At 40.8% G+C, this 22,946-nt stretch overlaps 2 protein-coding genes across 7 annotated transcripts in view; one reads left to right on the top strand and one right to left on the bottom strand.

Moving 5' to 3' along the window:
• Window positions 1-1,447: 1,447 nt before the first annotated feature.
• Window positions 1,448-19,262, bottom strand: trmt1 (tRNA methyltransferase 1). Of its 4 annotated transcripts, XM_032562439.1 has the most exons (16): window positions 19,135-19,178; window positions 12,071-12,379; window positions 11,776-11,959; window positions 10,134-10,321; window positions 9,789-9,904; window positions 9,113-9,225; window positions 8,329-8,477; window positions 5,412-5,495; window positions 4,884-4,953; window positions 4,609-4,743; window positions 4,442-4,527; window positions 3,126-3,234; window positions 2,934-3,010; window positions 2,691-2,810; window positions 1,760-1,874; window positions 1,448-1,689 (listed from the first exon to the last, which is right to left on the bottom strand). In XM_032562439.1, exons 1-16 carry the CDS (start codon window positions 19,176-19,178, stop codon window positions 1,615-1,617), a joined length of 1,974 nt encoding a protein of 657 aa, XP_032418330.1. In that variant the 3' UTR covers window positions 1,448-1,614. The 4 variants fall into 4 exon arrangements, with proteins under 4 accessions (XP_032418330.1, XP_032418329.1, XP_032418332.1 ...); XM_032562438.1 differs by having other exon boundaries at window positions 1,448-1,874; window positions 19,135-19,262; XM_032562441.1 differs by lacking the exon at window positions 19,135-19,178 and adding an exon at window positions 13,429-13,635 and having other exon boundaries at window positions 1,448-1,874; window positions 12,071-12,395.
• The window catches only part of nacc1b (nucleus accumbens associated 1, BEN and BTB (POZ) domain containing b), a 36,599-nt gene continuing 30,787 nt past the window's right edge, over window positions 17,135-22,946 (top strand). Inside the window, exon 1 of one of the 3 annotated variants that reach the window (XM_032562444.1) lies at window positions 17,135-18,633. The gene's annotated coding sequence lies outside the window, so the exon portion shown is untranslated. Of the gene's footprint in view, window positions 18,634-19,511; window positions 19,620-20,289; window positions 22,410-22,946 lie in introns of those variants that run through there. The other 2 variants (XM_032562443.1, XM_032562442.1) reach the window with 2 other exon arrangements.

The raw sequence follows: 22,946 nt of genomic DNA, 5'->3' as shown, positions 1-22,946 counted from the left end.
TCCTCTGCACCATTGGGTTTGCAGTACAATGCTGTTAATGCTAACGCCCTCTTGTGGCAGCGGTAGAACATTACAACTAGACGGCTGTAAATCAGAGGTAACTATGTTCATTTGAACACATTGAAATGATGAAGGAATAATTCGTGATCATGAGCATCACTGACAGATGTGGCTTGTTACACTTATTAGAAATAAAATTACACTTCTCAGACATTTTCGAGTCTCCCCAGCTTGGAGAAGCTAAGCTATGATTGTGAGTGTTTTTCTGGAAAGTCAGCATCTGATTCAGAATCCTCTGACTTGTCTTCACTGGATTATGCTGCACTGCTTAAAACTCACTTTTTACAGCTTTTATTTTGTCTGCAAATATTAAAATATGCACTTCATTCATCTAAATCAGCTCCAGTTTAGAATGCCGATATGAGAGTCAGGGTTTCCCCCCAGTGTATTATAAGCCTGGCGGGCCACCAGGCTTTACTTGTGCCCCCACCAGGATAAGCATCGCTTAATTAAGTTTTTTTTTTAAATGGCTGCATTTTATTAAGGCTTTAATAGTTGGTGTTCAGGTATTAGTCTTCTAATCTTTCAATAACACATGATTATCAAGTGATATTTTCACATTTCCAGTCAACTTTAAACATATTTTAACTCAAAAACACGACGGGCCGCTGGATGAGTGACTGCCCTAGTGCCCAACCACCAGGCTTAGCAAGTTTTTCTGGGGGAAACCTTGAGAGTTTAGAGAGACAAGCAGCGTTTGTCTGTGGGTTCTGTCAGTCACACGAATACCAAAATCAGTCCAACGGTTTGGACTAAAACCTGAGTTGTGATGAAGAATATCTTAAGTTAAAAAAACATTCCAAGCAAAGATACAGATTTTTAAAGAATTATATCATTTAGATATCTGTGATGGACTGACGACCTGTCCAGGGTGACCCCGCCTCTCGCCCGTTGACAGCTGGAGGTAGGAACCAGCACCCCTCCCAACCGCAATAGGGTAAGGGTGAAAGAAAATGGATGGATGGATCATTTAGGTATGTATATAAAGAAGAATAAGGAAGTCTGAAGCACATTTCATAATAAAAATCTGCTCATTTGCATCTTATGTCATTCTTATTGCCTCCTATAAATTAACTCTAGAGTTTTTATGCTGCTGGATCCACCAGGTCGTTATGTGCCAATAATTATAAACCTATTTACAGCACCAATAAGCCGGTCGGCCCAGTTCCGTTATTTTGCCTGATCGCTGACCGGACGGTATTTACATGTGAAACCGATCTTCACAAAGATCTGATGATCAAAATTCGCCCCACTGTTCCAATATTCAGGACTTTCTGACGAAAAAAAAAGAAGTTCAGAATTTGCAGTTCAGCTTTTCTAATAATCAATAATAGGTCAGAAAATTGCAATCGGTACACCCCTAGTAATTTAAAGTCAAAGCAATGGCTTCATTTGAATAGAATAAATGTTTTATTGGCGCAAAACTGAAGAGATTCTTTCCATTCTGTTCAGCGGTCCAAAACTAACCTCAGAGTATCCAGACTCCACCATTTCAACTAAAAAACAACTAAAAATCAAATAAAACTCCTCAGAATGAAAACAAGTAGCTAGCACTCATTCAGTCTTCTCATCACACGTCTGCTCCGTCTGGTGGGAGTAGCAGCAGCTGTCTCCGTTCGCACACGTTCCCTGGAGAAGGAAGCAAAGCCAGATCAGAACGGATAAAAGCGGGTCGTGGTTCCTCAGAGGCGGATCCGACCTGCTTGAACTTCTTGCAGGGGAAGTTCTTGAGCTGTGACGAGTCGGTGATCTGGTTCTTCCTTTTGTTCTGGAACTTCTTCCTCTTGTCCTGCAGGTCAGTAGAGATGCCGCCCCTGGAACAGACGGAAACAATCGACACGATAAACTCCGGTGGTCGGCCATGTTTTACTGGTGGAATCAGACTGGAACAAATGACGACTTAGAATTTTTTCTGCGTGACTAAACTGAATTGTTTGCATATTTCTGCATAGAAATGCTTTCAGATTTATTAATTAATGGGGTTGACTGTGGGACTATGATCTGATTGTCACCAAGGTAACCAAACGAAGACGGACCAGCCTCTTTTCACGAACTGAAAAACTTTATTTTTACCTTCAGCCTCAAACAAGCAAATGTGTAACTCATAATTTTAGATTTATCAAAGTTGTGTTATATTATTAAACATCATCATTTGGGTTTAATTCTCATTGAGAATTTCAATTAACATCAGTGAATCTGGTGTGATTGCACTTAAATAATCAGGGAATCTCAATAGATTGGAATATTATTGTAAAGTATTTTTTTTGTAATGTAATTACAATACAATCTATTATGTAGACTCATTGCACACTGACGTACTTCATGTGTTTATTTCTATTTCCATTATTTTTGAAGATTATGGCTAATAACTAAACAAAAGCCAAACCCAGAAATTCGGAAAATTAGGATATTAAATTAAAAATATGTAAATAGTAGAAAGAGCTACAAAATCATAGGGAAGACGGCAGACATGGCAGAGCACCGTTTCAAAGGATATATTTATGGAAAGTTTAGTGGAAGAAAAAAGTGCAGCAGAATGAGGTTAATGATTTTAACTTTTTAAATTGAATTATAGGGGGAAAAAAACAAACCCTGAGATGCGTGTGGATGTGTGAGTTTATGTGACCGACCCTGCTTTGGCTCGAGCTTTGGGCCCCCAGAAGGCCTGAGGGTTCTCCTGGAACCGGGTCAGGTGGCGTTTACGAGACTGAGGGTTTGCATCCTCTCTCACGGTGAAGCAGGCTTCTAGGCTAAACACACACACACACACACATCATAAATACACACAAGTCATTTTCACAACAGAAGGAAACATTTTCCAAAGTCCCGACAGGAGCCCATCCACTGGACCTTCTCATCGGGTCTCGTCTCACCTGGGTTCAGTGGAGAGGATCTTGAACGCAGGACTGGTCTGAGACAATTTCTCCCTCTTTACAGGATTCGTTTTCTCCTACCACAGACAAAAACGGGGGAGAAAAAAAAAAAAACCACATTATCACGTGATTCTTTAACATGGATTTCTGTTGGGTTGTAATAATCGAAAACGCGTTTTGTGAAGCACCTACCCAACATCTCATGACGTCCCAGATGACTCCAGGAGGAGCGTCCGTCTTCACCGCGTTTTTACAGGCGTGAGCGAGAGAAACCCTGTGGCCCGCGTGGAGGAGAGCCGACCTGCGGGAGAGCAGATCCAGTCAGTCCGAGACGCAACATCAGTTTAACCATCCACACCACTCAGATTTAGTCGTGTTTGTTTCCTAATTTAGTGTGTTAATATGGAAACCCAAACCTTTTCCTCTGTTCATTGACCACATGATAAAACTAATTATTTTTCACAGGTAGCTCAAATAAGATTAAATGCGCAATCTTAAATCTGTTTTTCATTTTTCACAGCGCTCTGCATCTTTTTTGCTCCAATAGTCTTCCACATCTGAGGATTTTAACAAGTCTAATTTGAGACTTTTTTAGCCATTTTAAACAGCATATTAGCAGCTTGTTAGTGGTACGAGCCAGTGGCAAAAATGAGAAGATACAAAGAAAGCTAGCTAGCAACGGTATGTTAGCAGCTAGTTAGCGGTAGTGAGCCAGTGGCGAAAACTAACGTGGTCCAGCCAAATTTGCCCTTACCCATGACAGACACAAAAACGCTAGCTATCTAGCTAGCTAGGAAGAATGTATTACCAGCTAATTAGCGGTAGCCTCAACCGCATCCAGTCACAGAACGCAACCAAGATGTCTGCAGAGTCAAGCTTTTGCCTGACAAAAAACTACATATTAGAGTACACAGCTCTGGAAAAAACTAAGAGGCCACTGCACTGAACCCCATTGAAAACCTCACAGTTATTCCAAATAACTATTGATTTCTGAACTCTTCCTGAGTGAAAACGTTAGTGTTGTTGTTTTCTTTGCATTATTTAGGTCCGAGATCACTGCATATTTTTCGTTATTTTGACCATTTCTCATTTTCTGCAAATAAATAATACATTTTTGCTTGGAATTTCAGAGACATGATGTCAGTAGTTCATAGAATAAAAGAACAATCTTCATTTTACTCAAACATAAACCTATAAAGAGTAAAATCAGAGATACTGATCATTTTGCAGTGGTCTCTTAATTTCTTTTCCAGATATGTTTATGAGACTAAATATTCCTGCCATGAAAAAATGTCCCACCTGATCAACTTACATTTCTTTTTAGGAATTTAAGGCCTTCATTTCAGATACATGAATTTAAGACTTTTTAAGGACGCACACAAACATCCCAGACTCCTAAAATGGTCCATATTAGATTGTTTTAGGGTACTTTTTGTAAATCATAATTAATCATGCACAGTTTTTTTTCTAAAAACAAGCTCCAGAGCTATAAAACTGCTGTCTCCTACCTAAACTGGAGCAACGGCGGAGTGTTACAGTGTATTGTGCTGCTCAGACTGTCCACTGTGTAGTAGAGAGGAACATCTTCCAACTCCTGAAACAAACAGAGAAAACATTCATCATCAACATTCACCAACCACACCAGCGCGGTCACACCGACCGGGTGAGGGGTTACCTCGGTAACCATGCTGAGCATGCCCTCGATACGTTTGGACGTTCCGAATCTGGACGGGTTCCCCGACACGGCCTCTAAAACCTTCTGGACGAAGTCCAGGTCGTGGATGGCTTCGGCCCAGAAGGGACCGCCCAGCTACGAGACAGAACCAAAAGATTGTTCAAACGCCCAGGGCGCCTTTCAAGCTTCGCAAACACAAAATGGCGTTACGAAAGAGTAACACCGCTCTGTTGAGGTCTGACGTTGCGTTAAGGGTGTTGATCTCTATGTGCTACCTGGTGTCTCTGTCCGCAGTGCTCACACTCTGGTCCGACCGGCGGTCCAGTGGCAGCAGAGTACTTCATGCTGCAAGCACACCATTCAACTTTAACACTTAAATAGGAGGGAAACCGTCTTAAAATGTCAAAAAGATGCAACCTACACATGTTAGGAAGTGCAACGAAGATGCTAGTTTAGGTATTCCACATTTAAAAGCCGATACAACCTTAGAAAGAATCGAGAGGTTTGTCGTTTTAAGAACAAGGACATTGCATACTTCACAAGAACTCTCAGGAAGTCTTCATTGGTTTCTTCCACCACCACACACACACACACTTCATATTTCTCAGACACCATGCAAAAGCAAAAAGGAAGAAAGGTTCTGCCCAGATGAAGTGTCAAAGACAACCAGAACAGAACAACAAGAACAGAATGATGCCAGTTTTCCCCTGAAGCCCATAGAGAGAGAACACATTTCTGTTTTGCTGCCTCAGCTCTTCAGCTGAACATCTGCAGTTTCAGTTTTTATCGTGTGTCGTTCTTACTGTTTGCCGCTGCTTATTCTTCTACCCAGTCTCTGCATGTGGAAGGAGCCGCAGCCGACGCAGTTGTACACCAACGCCTGTTTACTGCCACGAGAAAATGGGGAGACAAACGGACGTCACTTCTTTCATTTACATTTCTGTCAGATTAACTTTTCTTCACAAGTCTGGATGGACATAAGATGTGTGTTAATAGTGGTTTTATATATTGACATGCTTCAGTATTACTTTATTTGTCAATACTGGTGCTAATAAATATGCCTGTCACGATAAATTTTACAGAGCGATTAATTGTCTCTTGCGACAGACTGGCGACCTGTCCAGGGTGAACCCGCCTCTCGCCCGGAACGTAGCCGGAGAAAGACACCAGCACCTCTCCTGACCCCACTAAGGGACAACGGTGAACAGAAAATAGATGGATGGATTAACTGTCTCAAAAATTATTGCGATAAACGATAATATTGTAAGAAGCCATTTTTACACTGATTTAATGGAAATGATGTAATAATGCATGCGATTTCCTGCCAAAGATAGATACACTTTATTTTCCAAAAGAACACTAAACACTGGAACTGATAAACAAAATAAACAAAACAACCACAAACAAAAATAAAATGGATTCTCAGTCTCCATTAACAAAAAACTCACTTGGAAAAAAAAAACTAAACAACATAAAGCCAAAGTGGAAATAAATACTGCATTCAACCAAAAGAGTGCAGATTATGAAGTCTGTATATTATGTTGCCCTTCAGTAATAATTAGATTTAAATAGAGAAGATGGGCACATCGACTACCTGATGCAATAATTCACACTACATGATTTTTTGCTCCTATTTTTCCCCTTACAACAATCTTAGAACGTTGGTCTTTCTAAGATTGTCGCTTACGATTTCATAACCGATCATCCCGTAGTGTGTGGTGTGTTATGGTAGATCGCTGCGCTGATCTAAATCAGGGTTTTCCCCAACTGGGCGCTTTAACGCAGCCTGTTGAATGTGACAGGTAGCCAATCAGAAAGCTCGGATTCTCCTACTGCTTTCTGAGGGGAAATTACAGAGGGGAATCCCAAACAGCTGATACAGTGGACATGATACTGGAAACAACATTAATGTTTATTCAACATGCAAAGAATATAGAAATGACAAGAGGAGGAGTTGGAGCGAAATTGCTACCGCAGTTGATAAACCCGGTAACTTTTCAGCTGTTCTTCGTTAACGTGACATAAATAGGTTCTAATGATTTTCATTCAGTCAGGACTTTACGCTGACACTAGCCACACGCATTGCAGGTAGATTGTAGTAAAGCATTGATTAATGCCTGGTTTTAAAATTAGTTCACTGGACTTGCAGCCATTATTTTGTGCCCATTGTTGGACACCACACGGCAGGACCGAACCCGATCGAACCTTATACCTAGGATTTCTGTCGCTAATGTGTGGTCTGTCAGGGTTTGAAAATGAGCCGACAATCGGCCGACAGCTCTAAGATCGTGAAGTGTGCGCTGGGCTTTACACTGAGGAAATGAGGAAGGGAGGAGTCAGTGGAGAGCACCGGAGTTAAGCCTTTTTTTTTTTTCCATTCAGTGTCATTAACAGAAAGAGAAAAAGGCCGGAAGAGACGATAATGCCGATAATTAAAATGACGTTGATAGTTTTAATTTATCGTACGATTGTTCATCGCGACAGGCCTACTAATAAACCTGTTTTTCTGCTGTTCCAGTTTGGGGTTTTTTTTATGTTTTCACTTAATTTTATTTTGCAGTGCTTTTTAACAGTCGTTGTTAATAATTTGTCTATCATTTTTTTTCTTTCAGCATAATTTCTTGGTTAAAGATTTCTTTTCTTGACAGTCTTAATCTGAAAAATTATTTATTTTTCTTAATCTGTAACAAATAACTTTCATCTTATACAGCAATATACATAAGCTAAAAACAAAATGGAAAAATGAAAATAATAATTAGGACTCGTACAGGTTTTCTTTTAGGTCAAAACAAACGTATCCAGGCTTAAAACTCAAAGATCTCTTTTTAAATTGGGCAAAGTAAACAAGCCACCTAGTTTGGCTTTGGGCCATTAATTACTACTAGTAAAAAAAATCATAAAAATAAAAATTATTATTACGCCATGAAAGTTAATTCAACTCTAGCTAAAAAAAATTGTGTTATATTTGATAACAGTGAAATTTTAAGAACTTTAATTGATTGAAAACCAATTCACAAAAAGTCTCGTTGTTAAAAATATGGCACAATGAAATGCATTGTATTGTTTTGTTTCTGATAAAACCATGTATTTCTGATGCTATTTATTTTTATAAATAATAATACATCTGTAAAACCAAACCAATCAAAACGTTTGACAAAAAAATCGAGTTGAGATATTTCAATTTAAAGATACAGGATGCAAATTGAAAATATATAGGATTTTTTTTTTTTTTTTTGTAGAAAATTCTGGTTTTGTCTTTGGAAAAACGGATAAGCAATGAAGTTTGAAGGCTTAATTTTCCAGAGATCTGGAAAACGATAAAAAACACATTTCATTTTTTTCCTGGTCTTTTCAAAACAGAAAAAGTTAAAGACTAAAACTTCATCATGTTAAAATAAGCTAACAATAAAAATACTCAATAAAATCAGCTAAAACATATCAAGCTCAAACTAAATTGAGTTTGATATTTATGTAAAAAAAACACATAAATTAAGATAAAACTTATTTTAAGAAAATAAAAAAGTTGAAACATAACACACTGGTTTATTTGTAATATTTTTCAGTTTTTTGCTCGTCCAGTTCTGTTTTCGTCACTCCTTCCAGATTTGGGTTCTGCACCGGCCCAGTTCCAGGATCGATCATCTCCCTTCGCACAGCTTTTATTCGGACAGCTAACAGGTTTGTGTGTGTGAGAAAGAGACAAATGGACAGAAAAAGTACCTGGCAGAGTTCTTGACAGTAGCCTGTCCTGTGAAGACTCTAACAAAGACCCGGATGTAAAAGTCGGCGCTGACGGACAGCAGCGGCTGGATGTACCGCTGGTACACTCCGGCCCGCTGGTCCAAACTGTGGAGGATGATACGAAGAGCCTGCAGAGGAGGAAACAACATCTATTTAATATTTAATGTAGATTAGAGATGCATCAACTCAATCCGGTGGAGATCAGAAATGGCTAATCAGAAAATCAAACACCTAAAAATCCTTTTTATTGAGCATTAAAACTAACAACTTCCACCGTTTCTTCAGCCTTTACACACATCGACAGTATGCACTTTAATGCACTTCTTTTGAGTTCAATAAATAAAAAAATTTTTTTGTGAACTTTTGAGACATGGTTAAATGAGTGTAATATTGTATTTGTGTTGTTTTTGTTGGACATGAAAGATCAAACCTTAAAGATCTCCAGAAGCTGGAATCAGTCAGGAAAAGCTTGACTGTTCAAAACAAATAAATAGAATAAAAATAAGAAAAATAAAATAAAAGACACACCTTGTGGTCTAAAAGGAACAAACTGGCAATTTAATTCTACGAGAAATAGAAAAATCTCCTCTGATTTGAGGGTTATTATCTAAAACTTCACTGAAAAAAAAAAAAGAAGAAGAAATGGTTTGTTTTTGTTTTAGGTTCAGCTTCTGACAACTTTCAGTGTTACAGGAACTGGCCCGTTTTTATACAACACAATCACGACCGCAGCGCATCCATTTTCCCATTTCAGTGAACTCACCATCTCATGGCAGTATTTGCTTTTGATGGAGACTGAGCCGTATTTGCTGTAGCAGGTTTCCCCGTTGTTTCCCGCCATCACGGCCATGTCGGTGCACGTTACGCACAGCAGGCCTGACGGAGAGAAGACGGTCGGCATCGATCAGCAAAAGATTCCAACGAAACACACTGCAGCGTGCTCAATTCAGCTGACTCCACAATCTATAAATCATGAACAGATTTGATGCCTAATAAAAGGTCCAGCTGTGTCTGTTTGGTTTTTATTAGATTTGGGAAAGAGAATTTATTTAAGTAATTTTACAAGTAAAAAATTAGTAGTAGCTTTGTGTTACATCTGTACAAAAATAAAATTCCCATTGCTTCATAGAAAAGAATATCATTAATCTGATTTGATACTTCAATAGATCTTCAAAATCAGTAATCTGACAGAAATTAAATCATAAGGACACTTTATACTTTATCAGCGGATCTTATGGAAACTCAACATTTAATAGGATTGCACAACTAACTAACTAACTAATAAATAAATCTGCACAACAGTCTGGAAATCAGCTGGTAAATTTAATGACTTTTCAGACACAAACCAAAAAGTTGTCATTTAAAAGATCGGTGATCAGCTAAAACCTGCAATCGGTGAAATGGAACCGAAGCAGACGACAGTCTGAACAACAACTCACCTCCTTCACTGACAGCCTGCACTGCTGCGTCCACGAACGCCGCCGGGCTTCCGTAGGGATCCAGATCGATGACATCGTATCGCTCTTTCTTCCCTCGCATTTCATACATTAGCATGCTGGACACACACACACACACAAAAAAAAAGGAATGAAAATTGCTGAGAACATTTCATATTCTGAAATGAAACTTACAGAAATAGAAAGAATGATTTAATTGAAAGAAAAAAAAGGGGGAGATCAGAGATCAGGAGATGAGTCAGGTCACGAAATGTAAAGCTCAACGTAGAAACACGGAGCAACAGCAATGAAGGAAATCCAGACACATAAAAGCAGCGGCCGGGTAACCTGGCATCCCTGCAGCTGGGCTGCAGCAGGTGGTCGACCCGGTTGTACTGGGCGTTCCGGGCGATCAGCGCCGCCGCTTTGCTGGAGAAGTCGTTGGCGGTGACGCTCTGCAGGCCGGGGACCTCCAGAGCAAAACGCACCGAGCGCAACCCGGAGGCCGCCAGGCCCTCCAGGACGCGGAGACCGTTCTGCACATTGGAGGAGACGAGCGAAAAAAAAAACCCAGAAAAAAAATTAACATCCGCAGACAATAATCTGTACTGGTCATTTTAGTCCAGAAACATGATTTACTGGAATTTTATACTAATTGAAACAATGGTGGACGAGGCAAGATAAAAAGGTTTTTGATATTTCAAGAAAAAATATCTAAATAGTTTATAAATTAATTTAAAAGGATTAAATGCTATTTTTTTTAAAATCAAGATTTTTAGCTGCATTTCTACTAGCTTGTATTTACTGCTGCCAACTTCCTGTGCAGCATTCTGCATTGAAGGCCAATAAATGAAGTTTTTCTGAAAGAAAAAGTCACTCTCAAAGTGTTTTTTTTTTCTTTAAAGAGAACAAATCTACAAAGAATAAAACGAACAAAAAAAAAGCGCTCAATTAAAAAAAAAGCAAAGCGCCAACTCCAACTAGTTCATCTCCTGTGAGAACTGGGACAGTATCTATCGTACAGTAAATGCTTTCAACTTTCAGGAAATTCTCCAATTACCTCTCCTTACCACTTGGGGCCACCAAAGTGTGAAATTACCTAGTAGATGATTAATATAAGCAGCTTGATGGAAGCCTTTATTAAAAGAGGTTTTACTCTTGAAGCAGTATGTGGGTGTGTGCATGTGTGTGTGTGTGTGTGTGAGTCTTTTTCCAGATAGGATGACTCCTCCCAGTGGAAATTAGACCACTCAGTGTGACAGACTTTATGCTTCACTTCAGAAGCATTTGCATCTCCACCAGTTCAGTGTTTAAAGGCTCTAATTTAGAGCACAGTACAGTAACCTTGTTAACTTCAGTTGTTATAAAAATGCTATACATAAATATCAAATGACTTAGAAGAAATTTTACGCCTTGAAATTGGGCCTCTGTCTCTTTAAGAAATCCTGCCGTTTCTGGAACTCTGCCTTCAGGAAGTCAACACAACACGGCTCCTCTATTAACCCTTTAACAACGTTTTTAACCAGTGTTGCACTGAGAAGTAACTCGTATAATGAGCTCAGGTGGCACAGCTCCACCAGCTGTTTGCTAATTGCTGCTGGCTAGTCTGAAGGAGCTGAGTGGGGGTGGGCTGCTCTGTGAGGAGGAAGCTCCGAAACTTCAGAAGTTGCAGTTCAGAGGAGGAGCTTCGTGGTCAAAGGCGGAGGTCCACCCAGGCATTTTGCACAGCTGACTGGTTGCCACGGGAGATTAGGGGGTTTTCCAAATGTACATGAAAGAAACTCAAAATAAAGTTGATTCTACATAACACTGCACCTTTAATGCTTCATCACTACTACAGTAGCTCCTTTCCATTCAACATCTATCAACATTCCAGGTTCTCCATATGCATAATTTAAACAAAAAGCAACAGCAGAAACATGTGTTTACTGTATGCTGGTAACATCCACCATACTTTTTATATTTTTACCAGTGGGAGGTCGGTACATACCTCACATTTTTCCCCTACTCTTGCTGTAACTTTGGGCTCCTCTGCACCGTTTTTCTCCGCCGTCTCGGCCTCGTTCGTCTCCTCCGACAGAGAGACCACCACTCGCTCTTTTTCTCCAGGAACGAGCACCTTCACCCCCCGCTGAGCCAACAGGTCTCGAGCAAACTCCGTGATTACGGCACAACTGGAAAAATGAAACAAAAAAAAATATATATAAAAGCGGAACCAAGTAGCATAAACGCCTTTGTTTTGAATATTTTCCACATGTTTTGTTCCAACACCGAAGTTGCCTTACGTTAAATCTCTATTAAACTCCTGGACCGGGTTGTAAAACACCTCGTTGGCGTTGGGAAACAAGATGGCCGCCTTCCCCTCCTTCACAACGGTCTCTCCAGGTAACAGCTCGACGGCGGTCGGTTCCTCTGAAACATGCGTCGAATCAGAACTAATCCCGGACGAGTGGTCAGCGGCGGACACCTGGGGGTCCATAGAGCTCCGGCTCCTCCGACACGTCTGATTGGCTGAATACGAAGGGGAAGGGTGGAGCCGACTGGAGATGATGAGAGGGAGCCGCCGGGCCGTCCGCACCAGCATGGGACGCAGCCTGCGAAAGGAGACGTCTGTCACAAAATTCACTGCATTGTATTAAGATTTTATTTGATACACAAATTAGAGCATATTTCTGAAGACGGTGGAAGGAAATTTATGCATTTTTTAAAAAACCTTTTTTAAAAAAGGCATCTGAAAAGTGTGGCGTGTGCGTGTCAATACTTTATAGAACCACATCAAGGACCAATTAAACCAGCAGGTCTTCCGCTACCCAGATCTACGCATCTAGAGAGTAATTAGCAAAGTGCACGAATGATTAGTCAGCAGTTTTGGTCACGCCATACTTTTCCCATTCTCAAATATGCTGGACGACAAAGTAACCAGTGGGACGCTCAAAGTTTTTGGCTTTGTTTCAGAACCTTACCCAATAATAAAAAATAAATATATAAATAAAAACAGAATATGAAAAAGTGAGAATAATGAGTGACATATAAGCAACTTATAAAACAATAAGATTGTAAATAATATAAACAACGAATTAACAAGGATTATGTGACATTAACACTACTAGAAATGAGAATTTGCGTCTTTATTTCTATGTTTATAGCCAATTCAGGCAGGATCTGTTCCAGATATGAATGAGGTCAGTAAATAGAAACATTTAAAGATAAAATGCCACTAAAAAAAAACCTCAAAAACTACAACGTGTCACGGAAACAACCGGAGTCCGTTTTCATTATTTCCAATGTAAGACACCTGCTAATTAGTGTATTATATTAATTAACAAGCGTTTGGGGGGGGACTATCGTATAAATTGTGAAAATCCAATTAAAATTATTTTCCCTTTACCTTCGTTTCTTGATATTCTCTTATACATGACCTTCGTTTAAATTCAGTTTGGTGTTTTGTTTTTTGTTTGCTTTTACGTAGAACTTACTTACAAAGAGTCTGTAAATTTAAGCGACGCCATGTGTGTTTTATTAAACGGAGCAACTTTTTAAGCAAGCAAGCAAACAAGCCGACTGCTGTCATACTTCGTCTCACATAAATGATGCTCGTCAAGCTTAGCAGGCAGCAGTGATACAATTTTATTTATTTATTTACCTGCGACGCTTCCGTCTCTCGGACTTCTTCTGTTCTGCTTTGTAAAAATGCCTTTCTGTCCCACAGTGTCGGTGTCTTCAGTTCTGCTGCGTTGCTTTGCTTTGCAATTTACTCAAACTAGCACATGGGAGCAGCCATGACTCGAGCGACAGTACGGAAGCCTGTTCGGCTCAAAGAGAAGGTCTGAACCATTTGGTTGCTCCGTTTGTATGGCAAGTCGATTTACCATATAATTGACCATTCAATACTTATTGAAATAAGTATTCAAATACAGAGACACGCCTTTTCCCCCCCATCCACATTCCGTCTTGCATGTGCCTCAAAGATCATTCTCACCAGTGTTGTATAAAGTACTGAAATCTCAGAGTCAAGTAAAAGTACAAGTACCTCTCCAAAATATGACTTTGGTAAAAGTCCAAGTCACTGACTGAAATGTTACTTGAGTTAAAATCTTAAAGTATCTGAAACTTCTTGTACTTAAGTATGGAAATTACTGTAAAAATGGATGTACTCAAGTAATGTAATGAAAAGTACAAGTAAAAAGTAAAACAAGGCAAATGCAGTTTGAATGACATTTTTTATATTTTGGTAAACTTGTCAAATACACTTAAAATAATGTACACAACCAAGTGCAGGCAAAATTAAACCTGCTAATAAATTGTTCCAGTTTTAAAGAGTAGCACATGTTAATGGTTTGTGGTTTTGAACTTGCATGCCTCTCCTATATTCGTTAAATTTAGTCTAAATTGCTATCGCTATGGCTTCTGTCCCCCCTTGAACAGAGGAGTCTAGGTAGCCTGCTACAGTCAACATTAGGCCTAAGCTAAATACACCACGTGTGGAACTGAAACAATGCCAAACAAAGTTCATTTATGGTCAACGTTTCACAATACAGTAGTGTCTAGTGACCAAGCTATAGTTACTGAAACAGGAGGATTATAACCATTTCATAAGAAGTTACCTCGATGTGTTTCTTCAAGTTGGACGGGGAGTTTTTGTAAGATAGAATTTCCACATCTTCGGGCAGGAATAACATACACTGCATGCGGTACGACGAATCTTTAACACCCACGAAAGAGTGTATTGTGTTTAAATAAGGCCATGGGCTCTCATCACCAGCTGGTGGTTCCCCTGGAGCCGTGAACGACGTAGTTGCAGTCATTGTGGTCTCCGTCTCCTCCTCCATGTGGCTGCTGCTGATTGCGAGACTTGCTTTGTGTTTAATGGGAGAAGCGAAACAGGTGTATCCTATTGGTGGTGATGAACAAGCCCAGGCAAGTAGGCTACCGACTTTGTTCGGTAGCCTACTTGCTACTTGCTAATCAGTAGGTGGGATCAAAACACTTGCGTTTCTCTCTCTCACTTTTTTGTAACGAGTAACTAAACCACACACTGAAAATGTATCGGAGTAAAAGTATGCAATTAAGTTCGGAAAATATAGTGAAGTAAAAGTGAAAGTCATCAAAAATTTTCATACTCGAGGAAAGTATGAAGTACTCCAAAATATACTTAAGTAAAGTAGTGAAGTATTTTTACTTCGTTACTATACAACACTGACTCTCTCTAAACAAATAATGTTACTTGCCATTGCTGTTTATATTTAAAATGCAATGCTTAAATGCAATAACTTGTTTTCAGTTTCTTATATCCCATTGTTGTAAGTCAAAGCTTTTAGTTTGGGTTGATCATTCCTGTGTAGCGTCATTTTGAATATGCAGAAAATAAGGAGACATGTTGGATATCTGATGAAGACCTGGATAGAAAGCTATTTTACCACAGAGAAAGTGGAGTTGATGTTATGCCTAAATACAACTGCAATGAAATGACACTTTTATAGCAAGGATTCAATTGCACCTGTTGTGTCATAAATGATACATTAGTGTCATGCAATATTCAGGCACGCTTTTTCCACATTTTGCCACACTTTCACAGCACATTTCAATGCATTTTATTGGGACTTTGTGTTATAAACTAACTACAAGTACTCCACAATTGTGAAGCTGAAGAAAAATGGTTTCTAAAATGTTTCACATTCAGATGCAGGCCCCATTTACATTGTTATCCCCAAATAACATTGACTTCCACCAATTGGAACAGTGAAATAGCTTAGATCAAACCCATGCAGTCAATTAAGGAAATCTGTAGCAAGACATTAAAAACTGGAAAACATAAAGCAGTAGTAGAAAAGATAGATTTTTTTTCCCTATGAGAAATATAAGTTTGATACATTGGATAGCTATAAACATTTGTATTTTAAATATCTGCAATACATATTAAGTGGAGTGTTTAAACCTCGAAATGACAAATGTAACACTTTTGAGAATTTTGGGTCCATTTAATTTCAGGTGACTTGGCCGACATTAAATGCTACAACGGTCTGCCTAAGTTCCTCCACACAGGGGCCGCCAATAGAGCCGCAGAGAAACTGCATGACGTATAAAAAAAATAGAGTGAGAGGGTTCATCAGTCAGCAGGAATCTGGCCTACTTTTCGCCCAGTAAACATGCATAAAACACGTCAGTCTGCTCTCATGAATAATAATTTAATATCCCCGTGCCTGCAGATAGCGGCGCATTTTAATGAAAGGCTAAACATAGCCTATAGAATCACCACAATTTCCCAGATTCAGGAAGTGTGGGGCTGAGAATATCTCTGCAGAAAGAAGATAAGGCCACTACATTCCATAAATGTATTGTGTTACGGCATGACAGTGATGCCTTTTTATTGGACGAGTCGCCTGAACAGAATTCAATTTTGCTGCCTCTTTGCCTGCAGAGTCCATGCTCTTTCAGTGCCCACAGAGAAATGACAAACTGTTTCGCTAATGCGTTTCTTAATGACTGTACATATTTAGCACTTTGTCTTGTGTGTCACTAGAGCGTGACAAAACAGCCTGAATAAAAATAAAACAAAGCAGAAAAGGCAGAAAATAAAACTTCCCTTTAACCTTCGGTTGTCCAGCAGACAGCCGAGGTTTTCAGTGAAGCCGGCTGGTGTCTAGAACTTTAGTGCCTTCTGTCACAACGCAGAATCCATCCAAAGAGAGCAACAGTAGAGAAATAGTCAAATGTCCTGCCAGCGCAACATTTCACCACGGTGGCACAATTTGATGTGCTGTGTTGTTTTTGTGCCTTATTTAACCTTTTAGAGTTGGAGCCAAAAGTGAAAAAATGTGGTTTTGACCTACAAAAACACATTCCTCCACGAGGATTTTAACCCTTTCATGCATGAATTATGATCCTTTGTGTCAGAATTTTTTTTCCATTTAAAAAAATTTTTTTCTTAAGGCATAAAAAAAGGTAGGAAAATTTTTCTGTAAAAATAATTTTTTATTTTTTTTTATTTTTATGTGATCAATTGTAATTTTGTCCAAATACAAAGTTGTTATTTGAAAAATACATCAGTAGTATTGTTCCTTAGGGGTTATCTGATGTCACAATATTTTTTTTACTTGCAAGAGTCGTCTACAGTAGAAGGAGGGACCGGGTCGGTTCTCATGCTTTTTTGTCTGTCGGCCATATTGTATTTAACAAAAATAATTTCTTGCATTTGCAGCTGATGGCCAGTAGTTGATATTTTATGATGCATTAGTGTCCACTTCAGTGGTCTGTGTGCATTTATAACATAAAAATCCACAGGAAGCACAAGAAAATGGCTTTTAGATAGCTGTCCACTGTAGTGACCACTATGCATGAAAGGGTTAAAAGATTTCAACCAGGTCTGGATGTTTTCTCAGCAAGGAAACACTTCTGTCTCTCTGTTACACCTATTTGTTCAGACGTAAGAAGCATACAGGAAACACTTGTCTCATTTAGAAGACAGACTCCTGCACTTTCCTCCGTGAGTTTTGGCTCCTGTTTAATATGTTGTATCAGTTGGCAAACATTACGGTTTAGTTTCATCCCTGTGTTACCTCACCTTGTCCAATAATGTGCCTTCACTTAGTGTACTTTCTCTTGACAAATAGCAACAACATTAAAAAAATCTGTTGTTTTACCTCACAAAAGTAAAACAGTTTAATCAGTGTGTGTAGACTTCTTGTCGACATCCCTTAAAGTGGAAAAAAAGCCCCTCAACATTCTGCTTCCACCACCAGAGCTGAAAGCTCTTAAAAGTTTTCCTATTTGCAAACTTCTTCTTTGTGGCAAACCAGCTCAGTCTAGGTTTCCCCTGACCTTGAAAGCGTTCTCCAGGGGAGACGTTTGACCCCGGTTCCTGGGTCGCCACTGAACCTCATAACCCATTTCCTTTCCCCTGACAGACAACACCTCCAATCGTCTTCCAGGCAGATCGGCGGCACGTCTGCATTCCCAGATTCAGAACCTAACACGGAGAAGCGGCGTTCCGTTTTTATGCACCTTTAAAATCTGGAACAATCGTCCAGAAAACTGCAAAACTGCCGAAACACTGGACTCCTTTAAATAAAGGCTGAAAAAAAAGCCACCTGTTGTGAGTTACATTTGATTCTAATAACTGGAACATTGATCAGAGTATCTGAGGTTTATTTTCTTGATGATTTTGATGGTGGCATCTGACAAAATGTCCCGTTTGTTGCTTGTTTCATTGTGTTATGATCTCATGGTGTAACCACGTTGAACTGCCTTGTCGCTGAAATGTGCTACAAACTTGACATCCGAACACCTTCCATGCAGTTGTTGTGTCTGCTTGTTAAAACTGTAAATCTACAATTCTTCTTCTGACATACTTTTGAGTTTTGCTGACTTTCCCCGTAGTTGCTGTCAAGAAAATGATTTTCATCCTGACAAACGGAATGTGAGGACATAAACATCTACAAGCACGCGACTCCGTAACCCATCCGTGATTTGCATCACCTGCCTTCATACTGTACACGCCTCTCCACACAAACCGGAACATCTGGATGGGGGCGCTGTGACAATGGATGCCCAGAGAGCGTGGCGCTATACATCTGACACAGGAGAATTATAGAGTTAATAGTATTTGGCATGACAGGGAGAGAGAGCGGGGAGCGCAGTGCCGCTCCTGAGTGCAGTCTCATCCTGTTTAGTATTCACTGTGCGCAGCGCCTGGAGGCCCTGGAGGGGCTTCACCTGCCCGGAGTCTAGACGCTCTGTTTCACGCAACTGAGAGGATAGCGGGGCATCGAACCTGCGGCCCCCCCGGCTTTCACCGTCCTTTGGCTGGGCTAGGGCACGAGGGAGTCGCTCCCACCGGCAAAAGACAAAAGTGAGTGTGCGGGGCTTGAGTGGGTGGACTGGTGGTGGGTGGGGCTCAGACAGTCGGGTCGGCTGGGGACGCTGGCGGCACGTCTTACCTGCTTCCTGCGACGCCTTTCGGCTCCTATCGGTCATCCTTTTAAAAGTAATCAGATTACTTTACTTATGTGCGGTTTGCTGATGCTGCCGACCTTCCCGCCAAATTTAATTTATACACACACAGACATATATATATATATATATATATGAGCAAAGTATATATATATATATATATATATATATATATATATATATATATATATATATATATATATATATATATATATATATATACTTTGCTCACATCATTAAGAGTAGAACTTCTGCGCTTTGTTTCATTTTCGGCTAGATTTTCCCTTTATCGCCACATGAGCACATTTCTTATTATCCGACAATAAGACACTAATGCCGTGCATCGATAACCTCCGTTGTCATCTCAAGCCGGGTTAATGACAGGAAGTAGTTAACTCACCGAGATAATTCCAAGTCATTGATTGCTGGAAGTAAAGGTGCCATATATCAGTTCATTACAATGGCTCCATTGGCAAAACGGTACGGCAGTTTTGCCATCCCCCCCCCCATTCTGTCCGTCTACCTGCCTATCTATCAGGTCGATCAGTGGCTCTGTGATCAGTCTGCAACCCCTGGGATGGATGGGAGGGTTAAAAAAAAAAAAAAAAATCCCGGCTTTGCTCCTCTCTGTTCCCCCCTCCTCGATAGTTCTGAGCTCCAATTCTCGCCTGCATGCATGCATGCATGCGTGTGTGTGTGCGTGTGTGTGTGTGTGCGCGCATGAATGGTGTGCTGCTGCTGGTTCACAGCATACAGTCAAAGTGAATGACTGTCTGTGGCGAGGCGGAGGGAGGGAGAAACTAGACCGCTTCTTCTTCTTCTTCTTCTTCTTCTTGTGCGCCGCTCCTCCATTCGGAAGAAATTCCAGCAGAATCCAGCGGAGGGGTAAGTTGAAGGGTTTCGGATCAACTCGTACCCGGCGGTTCGGACTCATCAGCCGGTGCGGGACGGAGACGTCTTGTCCCGTTCCAGCGCTGTGTTTTAGTGAGGGGCTGGGGAGGCGTCCGCATGAATCTGGCTGAACAGGGAGGTATGGTGGAGGCTGCTGAAGTGAAGGTGAAGCTACTGGGAGTCTTTTCGTTGTTGTTGTTTTGTTCTGAATTGGATGGTAAAGTTGTGGTAACTATTGTGGGGGGATGGGCACATGGGGACAGACCAAACTTTAACCACTTCACACCGGCTTCATACTTTTGTCGCGCTGCCCCCCTCCTTCAGTGGCGCCGCCAAGAGGGGGGACTGAGGGGGGCAATTATCATCCCCAAAATTCAGTATAATATAATATAATATAATATAATATAATATAATATAATATAATATAATATACAGTGAATGATTTTAAAATAGGAGGGGTCAAATGTTTATAGGTTACAAGATTTATTTATATTTATATGTTTTCTTTGTGGGGCCCTATTTTTAGACATATGCCACTTTTTCTGGCACTGCTCCCAAATTTCATAAGACATCAAGCATTACCTGCTTGATGTCTCACCATATGTCATAAATTATGGCAAAATTTATTAGGGATGCACAATATATCGGTATCTATATCAGTATCGCCCGATGTTAGTCATTTTTTCATGACGTTGGTTCGATAAGTAAATCTTGGCCAATTGACAAGCGATGTTTATTTCCATCTTGTTGCCAGTAACGGTTATCAGCCATGACATCAAGATTAATATCAGATATTAATATAGGTCTGAAATTTTATATTATTGCAATTATATTTATTCTCGGAATTTCTACATTTCTACACTCTGCTCCGGTTGTAAGAACCAGGAGATGGCTGTGAAATCAGTACTCAGACAAAACTAATTTTACGTGTAAGAAGCACAGATTTACAGATTTACATATGAAAAATCAAGCATAAGTATAGTGGATTCATATTTAAGCTTGAGTCAGTGGACAAAAGGTTTGTGCAGGACATTTCATTGCTTTATCCGCTACCCACGGCTTGAGCTGAGTGTATATTTTGTGTCTTATTTGACCAATTACCTGAGGTCATCATGCACCCAAGTACCCCCACACCCCATCTCCAGCAGTCATCCTGTGATGGATGAGGTGCCAGGCCATCATAGGGCATCACACAGGACAGAAAGTCATACCTGCAGGCAGCTTACAGAGGCCAGTTAACCTGAGAGTCATGTTTTTGAACTGTGGGAGGAAGCCGGAGTACCTGGAGAGAACCCACCAGTGGCGCCCCCTAAGGGGGGTGTAAAGGGTTCATGGCCCCTTCCAGGAAAAATGTTTGCCACCGAGAAAAGCATGAGTCATCTCCTTCAATCAAGAAATAAATGTAACAAATAAATAAATGTACATTTATAAAATTTTAAATAGAATAACAATTGTTAATACAATAAATATATCTTAATTTTTTGTTGTTGTTTGTTTAGCTGTGCACTCAAAGTTTTTACTGGCCTGGTTTGCCCACCCATACAAAAGTTTTCAGAATCCACACGTTCATGGAGAGAAATCCATGAACGACCACAGACTGGGATTCAAAACCAAGACCTTCTACTTTGAGTGAAATGACTACAGTGCTACCAACTGCGCCATGCAGCTCATTCCCAAGATTCAATCTAAGTTTTTTTTTTGTATCATTATAAGTGGCTCCCGTGTAGCCCCCCCTCCAGCCCCCCTTACAAAATCTCTAGTGGCGCCCCTGCTCTCCTTTCTTTCGTCGGTGAGTGGCTTTATGAGTTCCCGGCTCATCTTTCTCCCGCATTCCTGAACTTCCTCAAAAGCAACCTTGTCTCTTTGTGTCGTCAAGCTGCAAGTGCAAACCGCTGCCAGTCGCCTAAAATCGCAAAGTGCAGTGAATAAACCGGCTCGGTTGAGTTTTTCTTTCCTTCCAGCCATTCCCGTAAACATTTCTCTCCCCTCCTCTCTGCCCTGTTCTCCTCTCGCCATGCCGCGGATCCATCCCTCCGTCTCGCCCACAGTTGCAGCGCATTTGTGTCCCGGGATGACCTGTTGATGTCGGTTAAAGATGGAGTGCCAAGATCACCCGCTATAAACTCCTCCCCGGTTAAAAAAAAAAAAAAAAAAAGAAGAAGAAGAAGAAGAAAGAAAAAAAAAATAGTCTGGAAATTGGAGTTCTGCCCAGTATCGCTTCTGTGGTTGGCCGAGATTGCTTATTATAAATAATTTAATTGAAGCAAGACATCATAAGCGACATCTTGGACGGGACTAGCTCGTCTCCGAACCGGATCGGTAGCTGCTCCGCTGTACCGCCGGGAGGAGAAGGACATCGCTCGGTGCTGCTGGCGCGGAGGCGCGGGGAGACCACCGGCCCCCTCCACGGTTTCCAGGAATTTTTTTTTAATGTCCCCCCCGCTTTTCCCCAGACGACAAAAAGAGGGAAATATTTGGCTGCATTCTTTAAGTGAAGTTGGAGCTGACATTTAAAATAAAAGGGAGGGGGGGAGAAAAAAAAAGCTATATTTTGAATCCTTCCTCCGCTGCTGCTGCTGCTGCTGCCCCCTCCCGCTGAACACGGCCGGGTCTCTCACACCGGCCCGGGCCAACCGAGCTCTCCTAAATCCTACCGGGCATCGAGGCTGGCACACAGCGGGGGCACCGACAGCTTTCTGGCCGCCCCGACTTGCCCTGCTTCCCCGCTGGTAGCGGGACTCAGCCTCCGAGGTGTCCGCCGGCGAGACTCTGCTAGACTTTCACGTAAGATGAATTAATGAATAACTGATGTGCATAAATGATAAGTGGTCTCTGAAGTTTGAGCGGTGGGGGAGGCTACGCTGTAGCCACATTGTGCCGCTCATCTCAGTCTGCCCTCAGTGTCGGCGAATGCGGCACTTGCCGCCACAAACGTCTTCCAACACGGAATTTTATTTTATTTTATTTTTATTTTTTTACGTGATTAACGGACACGTTCGCTACTTCAACGTGAGAGACAGCTCCTTTCTTCTGACCAGTGTTAGCTTTAGCTTTAGCCTGCTGCTTGCTAACAGGATACCTTTTAACCTCCCAAAAGTAGTAAACTCACTGAGATTGATGCTGATATCAAACAAGTCTAGTAATTACGACGTTCCAGCAGAAATAGTGCATTATCTGGACACACTTTTAATATTTGCTTGCAGCACATTGAAGGGCTGCATGTGGGGGGTTTTGCATAAAGTGCTAAAAAAAGACACTTTTTAAGCACATAGACACACACACACCCACCCAATCACCCCCCCCCCCCCCACACACACAGAC

The sequence above is a fragment of the Xiphophorus hellerii genome, chromosome 5 (genome assembly GCF_003331165.1).
Source record: "Xiphophorus hellerii strain 12219 chromosome 5, Xiphophorus_hellerii-4.1, whole genome shotgun sequence".
NCBI lineage: Eukaryota > Metazoa > Chordata > Actinopteri > Cyprinodontiformes > Poeciliidae > Xiphophorus > Xiphophorus hellerii.
This window is presented reverse-complemented; position numbering and strand designations above follow the sequence as displayed.